Source organism: Odontesthes bonariensis, chromosome 20 (genome assembly GCF_027942865.1).
Source record: "Odontesthes bonariensis isolate fOdoBon6 chromosome 20, fOdoBon6.hap1, whole genome shotgun sequence".
In the NCBI taxonomy this organism is placed as follows: Eukaryota; Metazoa; Chordata; class Actinopteri; order Atheriniformes; family Atherinopsidae; genus Odontesthes; species Odontesthes bonariensis.
The window spans coordinates 10,876,470-10,890,275 of NC_134525.1; the positions used below are offsets into that span (position 1 = coordinate 10,876,470).

Here is a 13,806-nt window from a genome sequence, read left to right on the forward strand (position 1 = left end):
CTAAGTAACACACCTTTGGTTTAAAAGTCTCCAAAGTGAACGTGACTCAGTTTGCATAGATTTAGAGATGTTTGGGGCCAGAGTCGGGTTCTCAGCTTCATCTATATTACATCTACTTTAAAGTGATATATTGTGGTGCAGAGGCACGATCGTTACCTCCTCTATTTATTTACATGTGTTTGACATAGTGGCATTTACCGTGCTGCCCTCCACATGGCCCTCTTCTCTGCCTCCAGAGCCCGTTTCTCTGCGGGGGACAGGTCCTTGTCTGGGGCCACAGTCAGCTCGGGGCTCTGCATGCGAAGTCTCTCTTGATGTCTCCGCTCTGCTTTAGCTGTGCGGATGGGAGCCGACGTCTCCCCGGGGTAAACCGGTATCAGGCTGGTGAGACATGGACAGCAGTGAGAAACATGGTGACTTACGGTCGGAGGTTTCTGACACCTGTACGTTGTAATTACCCCGTCATGGAGCTGGGCCGCTGCTCCAGCCGAAAGCTGTCCTCCAGAGAATTCCTCTGAGAGTCTCCTCTACCGTCAACCGAGGAAGGCCTACAAACAGAAAGAAGTGCTTCTTAACTTTGCGGAAAGGATCCCAAATTGAAAATGTTTGAGATAAAATAGCAGAGTTCTCACCCAGAGCTGCCACAGTAGCTGGGTGGTGTGGAGCAGTGCTGAGTCGGGGTGGATACAGGCTCCACCTTGTACTCGACTCCGTCCAACAGGACCTTGCCCGAGGCCTTCATCTGGGCTACTTGTTTAGCCAGGTCCTCCTCTTCATCTTCCTCATCTTCATCCAGCAGGTACTCTCGCGCTCGCTGCTCGAACTTCCTTTCTGGGGAGAGATTATCAGACGTGTGTTTGTAAAAGCAGATGGAAACTCAGCTGACCTTTTATGAGTTCCATTAAAGGGACAGACCTTCCTCCTCCCGCATTTTCTTTAGGTCGTCCTCTCCAACAAGGGAGACTCGAGGTTTGGGCTTTTCCGGGGTCTGCTGCTTCACGTCAATCTCAAAGTATTTCTGCCTGTCCCTGAAAGAGCGCTGCTCTGGGCTGGCCTTGCCACCAGGAGAAGGACTCTAAGGGACAATCGATGAAATGAAGAGGGGATGGAACAGATTAATGCTGAAATGTGAATTCCTGGACCACTCCTGAGGAAAAAAGCCAGCTAAAGTTGCATTGTTACAGAGCCTTTTGCAGCCAGAGATAGCAGAGAACAGACGAATCAGGCCGAAGAGAGAGAGCGAAATTTAATATTTAATTAGATCCCAGCCCCATTTAGCTGATTTCAGATTAGTTGACTGACAGTCTCGTGACTGACAGACGCAGCAGTTTCTGGAGCAGAGACACCGCCACCATTCAAGCCAAGCACACAACAGCCCAGGTGAAGAACAGGGCTGCTCCAGCTGTGGTGGCGGAGGCAGCGGATACCTGCAGATCCTGCGACGGCCTGGAGAGGCGAGGCACTGCTGCCAGGCTCAAATACTCCCGGCGGTCAGATGAGAGGGAGGGCCGGGGGGAAACCCTGCTGGTCAGACCCTTGCCAGCTCCCTCCTGACCATCTACACCATCATCAAACACCTCGTTGTCCAACTCAGGCTGAAAAGGCCACATATGTCATCACCAGACTATTAGTTTAGCACTCTGAGAGCACCTAAAAATGAGGAACTGATAAGATGATCCAACAGCCGTGTAAGTCTGTTGGATATTTGCTACAAAAACAAGTTGAACACTTTCTCTGGATGCATGATCTGTCCCTTCAAACAGGACCTGAATCCTACATTGGGGTGTGTTTCGGTGGTCCGTCTCCAGTGTCTTCTTCCTGTTTGCTACCCCCTCATCAGGAATTTAATTCCTCTATGGTTAGAAAACACGTCACTACGGAAGCCCAGAGTGGACGTGGTAGGTATAAACTTTTTTTGATGGTTTTCTCGAGATAACGAGATAATTTACAGATGGTTTTCTAGGCCACTTTTTCTCCGCGTCATTTAAGGAGACGGCCGGCTCGACTGCAGCTCAACAGGCGTTTACACCTCAGTGATCCTGCTGATATAGTCAACTTCATCAGTGACCAGCTGAGGGGACCAGGCCGTCTCCATGGTTACCAAATGATGCACGAGAGGTGCCGATATCGTTTTAACGAAATGCTCGTCACACCAGCGGGATTTGCTTTGTGCATTTTCACAGCAGAATTGTTACACGAACGCTCCACATTCCATGTTTGATTCATAGGCTACTTTATTCAGTTTTCAATGAAAGGGGGGTGAAAATTGCCTTTGCCAGAAATACATATAAACACATATAAACAGGGGCGGACTGGGGAGAAAAAGTGGCCTCGAAAACCATCGGTAAATTAACTCGTCATCTCGAGAAAACGATCAGAAAAAAGTTTATACGTACCACGTCCGCTCTGGGCTTCCGTACGTCACTAATCCAGACCTCCTTTAAAAAGCCCTCCAGAGGAGTTATATGTGGTCCAATCAGGTTCAACAAACAGCTGAGCTTTATGTGAAATATCTGGCTTGATGCGTTTACTCACCTCTGGAGAAGGCTGTTGTGGGTGGAAATTGTTCCTCACGCCATAAAGTTCCTGTTGAGAGAGCAGAAATTGTTGGTAACATTTAGATAAACGGCAGATTAAAGGATCAGGCAGACTGATTAGCACCTATGATAAAAACAACTGTAGGATTGAACATCAGGGCGTGAGCCACACATGGACGCACAGATGGAACAAGAGGCAACGCCAATATTACAGACGATGGCAGCGGAGCACAAAAACCAACGATGAACGCATTCCACATGTCACAGCACGTCACAGTCCCTCCCCCGACAAAATGCAGGCTCGGTGTAGGACAGCCTGCTTCGGGTCAGGCGGGGAGCGGCTCGAGGCCAACCAATCAGCACAGCATGCTTGTGTTGTTAAGACCCGGCCGAGTCCGGGCGTTGCGGCCTACCTGCGGCGGCTCCAGCACTGCCAGAGAGCGAGGCACCGCGGCAAACGCCTTGTATGCCTGCTTCACATTCATTGGGAACTCATCGGGCGAAGTGGGGGAGGGGGCGCGAGGCTGCAGGAGGGGAGGTTTGAGGGGTGATGGTGGGGAGGAGTGGTCCATGAGGTAAAGGCGAGGGTGAGAGGAGGAGGTTGAGAGGACAAACAGAGACATGGAGGAGAGGGTAGTCAATGAAAAAAACCAGCAAAGTTGGCTGTGGAGAACAGGTGAGCGGCATGGCGGCTGGTTTCATGTGACAGGAGGAAGAATGTCAGAGAGAGACAGACAGTAGGGCTTGGACAGGCGTGGCTCATTGTTCTGCTGATGAAGCAGGCGTGAGATGAAATCAAAGCCTCTTCAGTGATTACCAATCTAACTGTGCTGCTGGACCACAGTGTTTCAGAGAGCTGCCATCCTAAGGACTACGTGTGCCTCAGGAAGTTCAAACACACCTGGAGGTGCACACAGCAATGCCTCAACAGTGTCTTTGGTAATAAAAATCATGAGGCTGCTGCGCTGCTGTTTGATTGTTTTGGGGCTTTGCAGCCTCAGCAGGCAGCACAGAATGGTTAGAGACCAGCCCTACGTGGTGGTGAGGGGTCTTACAGAGGTCTGGGAGTTGAAGGGGGAGGGGCCATGCTGGAAGGGGTTGGGACTGTGGCCTTCCGGAGTGGCTGGAGAGGTGCTGGGCGGCCGCACACGCCCAACTGGCTGGATGGCACCAGGTCGTGTCTGCAAAGAAAACAAACCTCTTAATAAAAGAAATGCCAGAGATGCCAAACTCTGGTTGGATGAATGACGGTAATGGTTGAAATGTGCTGAAGCATAATGTAATCTGTTTGGATTATGGCTTATAATTGGGTACTGTTAGCTCGATTCTTTCATTGGAAACAAGCCGGAGGAATCTCAAGTTAAATAAAGTGTTTATTGGTGGTAACAAATGGAGTATATCAGCGCTGGACCCAGTATGACAGACCTCTCGCAGGAAAAATCCGTCAGACTGAGCCCCGATTTCCGGTAACATTTTGTATTTATATGCCTAAATTGGACTCACACTCAACCGAGTATGATTGGACATGAGTAGGTTCAACATGCTTCGTCATATTCTCTGAATAAGCCAAATAATGTGTGTGTGAATCTTGCACCTGCTTTCCCAGGCTAATTGTTTTGTCTCACTATTCCTGGATCATTTAAGGTCATCCATCGTGGAAAAGTACAGCATTTAACAAAGCCAATTTTAACAATTCAATGTTCTCCTTCTGACCATAAAGCCTCTGAGGAGGTTGCACCGGGTGCTTAAAACTCATCAGGAGTCCCCGTCTGACTTTTTCAGATGATTTTATATGTTTCTAATCACATTAACACACATCTGTGTAGACCCGAGGTTTAATCACATCTCCTTTAAGAGTCTAAAACACATTGTGTTTCACATTCACTGAGGTTTCTGAGCTCCATAAACACTCACTGAGGATGAAGTGCTGTCCTTGACAATGGGAGTGGAGGTGTAATGAATGTTTGCCTGCAAAAAAAAAGATGTTTAAAACCTAAATTAACATAAAAAAAAAAATAAAAAAAAACAGAAACAGAAGTGCATACAGCTACTAAATTCTAGTGGGACTTCTTTAGGGTGATGCCAAGCAGGATGAGGACACAATGCAACACAAAAGGGAGCTAATCCGATCACCAAACGAGTGCTTTGTCGTATCCTGACGCGAACAACTGGAAATCTTAACAATTGGAGAAAATACGAAGCTGCAGCTGGTCAGCAGAGACTTTAAAAACAACCCGCTTCTCCAATGAACACGTTTCTAAGTTCATTTTATTTTATTTTATTTATGTATGTATGTATGTATGTATACGTGTATGTGTGTATATATATATATATGTGTGTATGTATATATATATATACATATATGTGTGTGAGTGTGTGTGCATATGTCTGTTTGTGTGTATGTGCTAGGGTGGGGTGGGGTGGGGATGGGGGCTGCTTTTAAACATGTATAGCACTTTGTGCTACATTTTTAATGTATTAAAAGTGCTTTATAAATAAAGTTTGATTTGAATGAACGCACAGCCAGTCTGCACAAGGCAAAGCGTCGTTAATCAGCTGGTCACATGCTTTTCAGTCAGGTGACAGAGGGCTCAGAGCAGCGGACGCATCTGTCGGATCAAAAGACTCCAGGCCAGAGCAGAGAGGGGCAGGCGCCCCACTTACAAAGCGGGTTTCCCTGCCTGCAGTCAGGGAGCTGTTGGAAGAGTGGTGGCTGGGCTAAGGGTGGGAAGCAAGGCCAAGAAGGTCAGCTGTGGAAAACCTCCTCTAAAGAGATACTTGTGGAAAGGGTCAAATAAATCAAAAGGATGGTATGAGGACGGGTGGTGAATGCTGGAGGTCGGGGCTGCTCACCGGCTGGATTGTAGGAGAGTAAGGTGCTTCCCTGATTGGGCTGTCTGTCCTGGTGTAGTCGGAGGAAGGCGCCTGGAAAAACAACAAAAACAGTTTCACTCTTTGCACTGGAAGCAAAAATCTCTGAACACTGGTTAGTCACGTTGTGAATCTGTTCTCAGCAAACTGAGCAGGCAGCAAGCTCCCGCTGGTGAACATGCTCCTTTCTGTGCGTCCCCTGGTGACTTACGAGCCTCCTCGCAGCTGTCAGCATTCCAGTCGATCCCGACTGCGTTTCGACGAGGTGCTCGAATACCTCAAGAGTTCAGCAAGCTCTTGGCTTGAAGCAAAACATGCACCACTAACCCCACAACTTGAGAGAAAAAGACTCTTACAGGAGCATGTTTTAACCCTCTGAAGGACTCGACTCCCACGAGGTGCCGTTCATCGACTGTCGCCGATCTGCCGACTACACTCTTACACTCTTGGTTGAATGTTTTTGTAAACAACGTCAGAGAGGTGGGGGGTGTACATGTTATAGTTGAAGTTAAATACACTGCTGGATCACATTAACACAGCTGTTAAAACTTTTGCACTGTCTGGAAAAGTGTAGAATCCGTTACAAGGGACACAGTGAGCGAAACAAAGTGCACAGTAACACAGCATGCTGCCTCCAAACCACACACGGGCAGGCGCCTTGCCTTGCTGAACAACCACGGCTGCAGTTGGCCTTGTCTGCCGTATCCCACAGGAGGCCCTGACAGGATCTGCTCTGCGGCAGGACGGCCCTTTCCTCTGCGATTAGCCACCAAGAAGGGGTTCTCTTTGAAGCAGATAGGCTGCGAGTCCACCAGGTTTTCCTCTTCTTCTGCCGAATCAACAGCACTGTCAGTGGTGGACGTCCCATTGGTGGAAAACTGGGATCCATGAAGATAGTCGTGTTCTGTGCTCGGAGCGAGGTTAAGGGGTTCGGTGGGCTGAGGCAACCCAAAGCCTAGAGGCTCTAAAGGGGCTCCGTACTCAGTCTGCAGGGGGGCCTCCATGGGAGCAGTCAGAGTAACGGGGACAGAGAACTGAAGAGGGAGGACAGGCACTGTAAACTCGCAGTGACACACAACTAAAGTAACAGAGAAAAACTAGGAAAGCAGCTTCCTATCGGTTAGATTAATCACTCAGAACCGGGTCAACTGTGATATTTAACATTCCTCACTTCAACTATAAGGGGAATTCTCCTAAAAGGATGCAGAACCTCTAAACTGTGATGTAAGGAACAAGAAAATTAAGCTGTGGTTTGCTTTGTCCATTCTGGGCTTCTGTAGCAGCATGTTGGTGTAAAGTTCTTGTGTGAAAGTGATGAAAACTCTAATTCTCATGTGATTCAAATTAGATTACATTTCTGCAAATTAAACTTCAATTGAAAAACTCCCAAACTATTCTTTCTATTCTGGTAAAACCGGTGAAAAAAAGCCCCAAATACCGAGAAGACGGGAATGTTTGCTTCAGATACGATTGTTTTATTGACTAATTCTGACTAAATGTTGGATTATTTACTGGAGTCACACAACAGGGAGAACTTACAAACCTTAAATTGGTCCGACAAAGAGAGACGCTTTTATATAATTAAAGACTAATTAAAGCAACATATTACAGAAAAGAGGATTGAAAATAAGATAGAGAGAAATTCCTGCAGGACCACGTGGATCCGTAAATAGAAACCTCTTCACTCGCATCACTAAATGGCTCCTGAAGCCTTTCAGATAAGTTTCTCAGCACGCATCATTCAAGACTCAACCAGCCGTGCGTGCTACTGAACACGTTACCTCAGCTTTAAATAAAACTTTATCAGAGCAGAGAGGCACACAGCTTCAGCTCATGCTACCCTTCACAGAGAAGATGGCTGCTGCCGTCACGTGGGAGAAAATATGCAGACCGTTAAGAAACATTCGGTCTGTGACCGAAGAGGAAACAAGATACTCACACGAGACATTATTTAACGCCGCTGGGGTTCGAACCTAAAGGACTAAACGCAGCCAAACTGCTGAGTTTTGACGTGACCCCTGCGATAATGGAAACAGCCCGACTACGAATGCTCGGAGCATTGTGCGGCGGCGGCTCTTTACATGCTGACTACAAGAGTCAGTCAGTGGGATGGAATGTGAACCAGTGCCCTTTTGGCAGCGACACAGACTGTGAGGGACAGCTGGGCTTTTGGTAGAGAGAGCAAAGTCAGGCTGCCGGCTGGTCAGCATGCCAACGCACTGAGCTGTCCACAGCCACGTGGGAAGAGCAGGCAGGCTTTAGTTTAAAGGGCTTCGAGTAAAGAATCAGAACCCACGGGACATTTAGTCAGACTCCAGCTGCTGAAACTGTCCTAAAACTGAGGCGGCTTCCACATTTTATACTTCAGTTATCGCCGTAAAGCCCTTTTCTCGCTCTATAAACCCGTTTAAAACTGAACTGGCATCTCTGATGATTCTGTGAAGACCATCAGAGCCGTGCCGTCAGTCAGAAGTCTGCTTTTATTCTTCTGGAAACACGTTTGTAACATTCAGACAATCAGAACCCCGGTACAATTTAGCCCTCTTCTATATCTCCCCTTCCAACAGGATTCTCTGGTCTTCAGCTAAACTATTAACCGGAAACAAGTGACCACGTGCGCCAGCGTCAGAGCACGAGCAGCTGCTGGTGATATGTGGGCTAAGTGTGGCAGCTAACCCTGCTCTCACAGGCCGGGATCTACTGCTGAAAATCTACAGAAGCAAAGTCTATTTACACTTTAGTGGTTTATTTCTATTTAGCTGAAAAGAATGAAATGTAAATGTACTTTATTTATACAGCCCTTCACAGACAATCCTTACGATGTACCAAAGTGCTTTACAGCAGGTAATAAATAAAGAGAAGAATAAGTAAAAACAAATAAAAACAATAAATAAAATACAGTACAACAAGATAAAATAAGATAAGTGTCATCATACTACTGGGTATTAAAAGCTATCCTAAATAAGTAGGTTTTTAGCCTAGATTTGAAGAGAATTAAGAATTAAGAGCAAGCAATTAAATCCTTATTAAAACTACGTCTTTGGTTTGAAATAAGAAGAAATGAGTCGATGGCAGAATAAAAAGCAGAATAATATTAAAGCAGGCACAGTTAACTCACTGTAGGATGGTAACAGGACGGCCAAACAAACTACTCCACAGAGGAAGATGAGGAACTCGAACTGAAACACTCGTCTGTCCCTCTTAGACGACACCCTCCCCGTCTGCCGGGCACTCCACCCACCCCAAAGACTGCATCCAACTCAGAGCCAGATGCAGGTTTAAAATATCACAGAGGATAGGCTGCTTGATGGTGGGCAGCTGTCCCCTACCCCCACCTCACCAACACTTTTTTTTTTTTTTATATATAATCACCCCGTGCAGCAGGGCCTGTTCTTCTTTGGACACGCGCCCTTTCGTGGCCACCATTTATAGTTTTTCCTTTATGCTTCTTCTTGGACGGGTTTAGTCTTCACTCAGGATTTTTTTCACCCATCTTCGACCTTTTTAAGAATCCGAGTCGGGCTCTTCCTGTTGACCGGACAGTCGCATCACACGGACCCGACGCATAGGATGGGTTTGGCCTTTGAGCCACTGGAGGAAGTCGTGTGCAACTGGTCCGCTGCGGGTCACTCAGAGTGGCCGAGGGGCACAAACACGCCAGATTCCACGGGGGGTCTATTTTGAGCTTTGAAGGCCGTTTCCCAAACCCGGACCACACACAAAATCCCAACAATTTACAACCGGAGAGCTCAGATCTCTTTTCCAGAACGTGTTAAAAAGGAAAATCATTCATTCCTTTAATGTTTGTGTGTATTCGATCACCGTCCGACGGCGTCTCAACATCCAGCGACTTACCCTGTTGACCTTCTGCAGACTGGTGGTGGGCAGCGCAGCCAGGGTTTTGTAGTCAAGTTTTAAAGGTCCAGTGCCAAGATTCTAACAGAAAATAAACACACAGAGAGGTTAAAAAAGGCCTGGACGGAGGTTTATGTCACAGCATGCAAGTATGCATTCAGCTTAAAGGGATAGTTCGCCTCTTTTGACATGAAGCTGTATGACATCCCATATTAGCAATATCATTTATGAACATTTTCATAAATGATATTGGAGAGAAAATAGTGCCAAGCGATTGTGAGGTCTGACTTTTTCCTGGAGAACGATTTTGTGACAAATGTATTACTCTGTTGAACACATATTGTTTTGAGAAGCAAAACGCTTTATTTTTTAAACCCCAACCAACTAGCCGGACTACCTTCGTCAACACCAAAACGAGGCTGGAACTCGGCTCACAGGACGCAGCAGGGGGTAAGTCAATGTTCATAAATGATGTTGCTGATATGGGATGTCATACAGCTTCATGTCAAAAGAGGCGAACTATCCCTTTAACTGGTTTCAGTGGGGAATGTGCGAGCCCTTTTTATACACCCGAGACATTCTGTGCGAGAACATAAATGTCTGGATAAAGCAAGCGTCGGGTGGGCTCATTTAAAAACAGACTTGAAGCAACACTAGAGAAGTTTGTGAACCTTCAAACTATGTGCTTCTGACTGGTTTTGAGACTGAGGTTCCGCAGTTTGGGACTTTGGTTTCCTGCCCCGCACCACGCCGCTGAGGCCTCTTCAATTTGATGCGTACGGCTGTTCATGGGCAGGGTTCACATGGTGTTCCATCCCACAACTGGATATCCAACAAAAACAGTTCCTCAATCTACAGCCAACCACCAACGTGCACGTTTTGGGTCAATTTTGGCTCCGACCTCACCTCTACTTGCACCAATCTGAACTTTCACTCACCGACACTCACACACGGAACATATTCTGCACATCGGTCCCACCTCCTCAGTTAAACTCACAGTGAATGCATAAGATTGGAGCGCTACTTCTTTAAAAAGATAAGTGGTGTAGTGCTAGCTCTGTAGTGTTAGTGGCTGAACTGCAGCACCAGCCGATGGATGAGGAGTGTCTCACCTCTGTCTCCTCTTCTAGCAGGCGAGTTGCCTCCTCACGCTCCAAGCGCATTCGCTCCTTCACCATAAGAGGAAGGGAAGGAGTAGAGTACAGAGGGGGAAACACCCAACCACACAGAGCCACACAGTAATGCCATGAGGGGTGGAACGAGAGGACGGAGGAGATCCACAGTGGAGGAAAAGAAGTGTTGCAGGGGGGTGGGAGTGGAGGAAAAACATCAGCAGAGAGGGAGGTGGGATGATCGGATGATTGTGTATCACATCAAACACACCGGAAGGAAGGAGAGATGAGAGAAGAACAGGGGAAAGAAAGGATAGAATCCGCACACATTAAAAAGTACTCTATTCATGTTGCTATGGGAGCAGAAAAAGCATGCAAGGTGGGACATTGCAGGAACAGTTCTGTCAAACACAAAACCCACAGGGGGTGCCGAGGAGAAGCTGCATTCACCCAGTAACAGTCCAACCTGAGCCTCGGCTCCATCCTCTACTACGTTTTCTGGTTTTAGCAACGATAAAACTTCATCCTTTTGCCCCCCCCCCAAACAAAGATGACTTTTCAGTGTCACTTACCACTTTCTCCATCTCCTCCCGCTCCCACTGCGACGTCTCTCTCGCCATCTCAGACTCCTGAGGAAGAGCAAGATGTAGGGACCTTACAAAGCTTTCAAACAGCTGCCGTTGGCTCTGTAAAGCTCAGCAGAGTGTTGCCATGTTCACGCACCGATAAAAAGGGGGTTATTTAAAACAGCTCTCTGATTTAAGAACGACAGAAGCCAGTTTTGAATACACAAAGAGAACCCCACATACCTGCTGCACGGGCAGCATCCCAAAAGCTAATCTGGGCAGAATGAACAGGAGTGCTGGTGCATTGTGGCTGTTCTGTAAATGGCTCGAACTTAAACTGAACCGTTGGTCTAAATTCCACCTGCTAACACCAAACTGCTGCGGAAGCACAGATCGGTGCGGCAGAATAGCTGAACCAATCATTTGATTCTCGCGTTGGCTGGAATGCCAGTGGGCTCAGCTTGGATTAAACCGGATTGTCCTGATGTACCAAACAAAATTCTTCAAGTCGCTTTTAGTGGAGTTTTAACAGCGAGTGTCGAACTGTGACCTGAACGGAGCACAAAATCTGTCAAAATGTTTTGTTGCTGCACCTTCTGTATTATCTCCATCTCCTCTGGGCTCAGGTCTCGGTCTATAGAGGAGATGCTCTCCATGCTGTTCTTACGAACGATGCCAGATGCAAACGGATTGGCGATGATGCCAGGGGACGCCTGAAAACAAACCAGACGTGCGATTAAAAACTTATTTACGCGCTCCTCCACATCGACGACGTATTCCCAGACGGCACCTCGTGGCGTCTTACCTCCACGGCAGCCACTTTGTTTGGGTCGAAGCCGTCACACACCAGCACCACCAGAGAGTCCCCGACGGCACGAAGCACTCGCACGGCCTCTGTGTGAGTCATTCCCAGGAGGCTGTGGTTGTTCACCTCCAGGATACGCATGCCAACCTGCAGCCTTCCATCTCTGGCTGCTGCTCCGGTGGAACTCACCTGGAGACATCGGCCAGCAGCTTATTTATCTCACAGCACAGATAAAGCTGGAGGGAAGTTATTGCCAGCATGGTTAAAGGGATAGTTCGCCTCTTTTGACATGAAGCTGTATGACATCCCATATTAGCAATATCATTTATGAACATTTTCTTACCCCGCAGTGATATGAAGGGAGAGAAAATAGCGCCAAGCGATTGTGAGGTCTGACTTTTTCCTGGAGAACGATTTTGTGATGCAAATGTATTACTCTTTTGAACGCATATTGTTTTGAGAAGCAAGACGCTTTATTTTTTAAACCCCAGCCAACTAGCCGGACTACTTTCGTCAACACCAAAACGAGGCCGGAACTCGGCTCACAGGACGCAGCAGGGGGTAAGAAAATGTTCATAAATGATACTGCTGATATGGGATGTCATACAGCTTCATGTCAAAAGAGGCGAACTATCCCTTTAAGTTTGTTTAAGAACCTTGGAGATGAAGATGCCCTCATCTGTGGGGTCGAAGGGGTTTCCAGCGTGGCCTTTGGCCCCTCCGCGGATGCTGATGCCGAGCTTCTCCCCCGGCTGCTTCTGGATCAGGATTTCCTGCATCCCAGGCGGTGAAGGGTCCCTCCGGACCAACATTTGGATCTCCTGCTTGTTGGCCAGCAGCGCCCGCACGGCTTCCTGGTGTGTGGCGTGCCGCAGGTCGATGGCGTTCACCTCTAATATCCGGTCTCCTACGCGCAGCCCGCTTTGAGACGCCAGGCCGTGAGGAATCACCTGAAGAAGAACAAACCGTGAAAGGAGGAAACGTGAAAGCAAAGGACGAGCTCAAACTCAACTCTTTTATTTTAATACCTTTGAGATGAACACCCCGGGTTCATTGATGCCAAAAGGGTGGCTGGCGTGGTCGCTACCACCCACGATGCTCAGGCCGAGAGGACCACCCGACTTCATCAGGGTCACCTCCTGTTTGGATCAGAGATTAGTTCACAGATGTTCACAGATGTTCTACTGCATGCAGCTACACTGTAGTACAGCGTTATTTCACAGCACGCCACCACACACTGAGCTTCAGGGAGGTTTCTTCCTACAGAAGCCTCCACTCAGGACTCTACACACTGACACACTGAAGACGTCGTGGTCTCACCTCGATGGGGTACTCATCCTCCATCCGGCCCAGGTGGTTCCCCTGAAGACCTTCCTCCTCCTGGTCCGGAGAATCTGAGGGTTCTGGGGGTGGAGGGGAGTGGGCACGCGCCCGGTTCTGACCCGGAGACCCCCCCGGTGCGTTCAGGTCTCGCTCCACAAGTAGTGCGATGGTGGGGGATGTGCCGGTAAGAAGCGCTACTGCCTGGTCATGCCTGGCCTCTGTCATGTCTACACCATTGATCTGGAGCGACAGTAAAACCAACCACGGAGGGTGCGTCAGCCCACCGAGATGCACGCTGGACACGGCGTGTGGCTCATAAGATTCTGCATCTCATGTCAAAAACATCTAACCTATTTTTATTTTAGTTTGATTTAGAGGTTTCATGGAAGCACTGATGTGAGTTCTGTTACTTAAAGAAGAAGCCAACACCTACTTTAGAGGAAAAGAGAAAGTGCTGCAGGCGAGTTAAGCTGGGGGAGAGAAGCTGCGAGCAAGCACAACGCCTCAAAGTCACGCCGGTGTCTGTTAAAGGGATAATCCGGAGTAAAATGCACTTTAGATCAATTTACGGGATGTTGGGAGTACATACGTTGAGTTGACATCAAAATCATGTCATTCGGATGTGTTTTGAGAATTTTGATTTGACTGTTTTTAGCCAAAAGTCGTTAGCCTGAAAGTGATGAGGGCATATCATGTCACCGCTACAAAACGCTATTTTTATACCTCTTCTACAGCTC

At 47.8% G+C, this 13,806-nt stretch overlaps 1 protein-coding gene across 19 annotated transcripts in view; it reads right to left on the reverse strand.

Annotated features, from left to right (window-relative positions):
- Nucleotides 1–13,806, reverse strand: part of scrib (scribble planar cell polarity protein) — a 68,957-nt gene that overhangs the window by 8,187 nt on the left and 46,964 nt on the right. For 7 of the 19 annotated variants that reach the window (XM_075451954.1, XM_075451962.1, XM_075451959.1 and 4 more), the window contains 20 exons: nt 13,067–13,309; nt 12,775–12,885; nt 12,403–12,696; nt 11,747–11,935; nt 11,535–11,654; nt 10,948–11,004; nt 10,376–10,432; nt 9,264–9,344; nt 6,071–6,442; nt 5,391–5,462; nt 5,202–5,255; nt 4,452–4,505; nt 3,593–3,718; nt 2,951–3,061; nt 2,536–2,586; nt 1,428–1,595; nt 916–1,075; nt 633–831; nt 459–548; nt 199–381 (listed from right to left, as the gene is read on the reverse strand). In XM_075451954.1, the coding sequence (XP_075308069.1) occupies nt 199–381; nt 459–548; nt 633–831; nt 916–1,075; nt 1,428–1,595; nt 2,536–2,586; nt 2,951–3,061; nt 3,593–3,718; nt 4,452–4,505; nt 5,202–5,255; nt 5,391–5,462; nt 6,071–6,442; nt 9,264–9,344; nt 10,376–10,432; nt 10,948–11,004; nt 11,535–11,654; nt 11,747–11,935; nt 12,403–12,696; nt 12,775–12,885; nt 13,067–13,309 (2,792 nt within the window). The remainder of the gene's footprint in view (nt 1–198; nt 382–458; nt 549–632; nt 832–915; nt 1,076–1,427; nt 1,596–2,535; nt 2,587–2,950; nt 3,062–3,592; nt 3,719–4,451; nt 4,506–5,201; nt 5,256–5,390; nt 5,463–6,070; nt 6,443–9,263; nt 9,345–10,375; nt 10,433–10,947; nt 11,005–11,534; nt 11,655–11,746; nt 11,936–12,402; nt 12,697–12,774; nt 12,886–13,066; nt 13,310–13,806) is intronic. The other 12 variants (XM_075451953.1, XM_075451964.1, XM_075451952.1 and 9 more) reach the window with 12 other exon arrangements.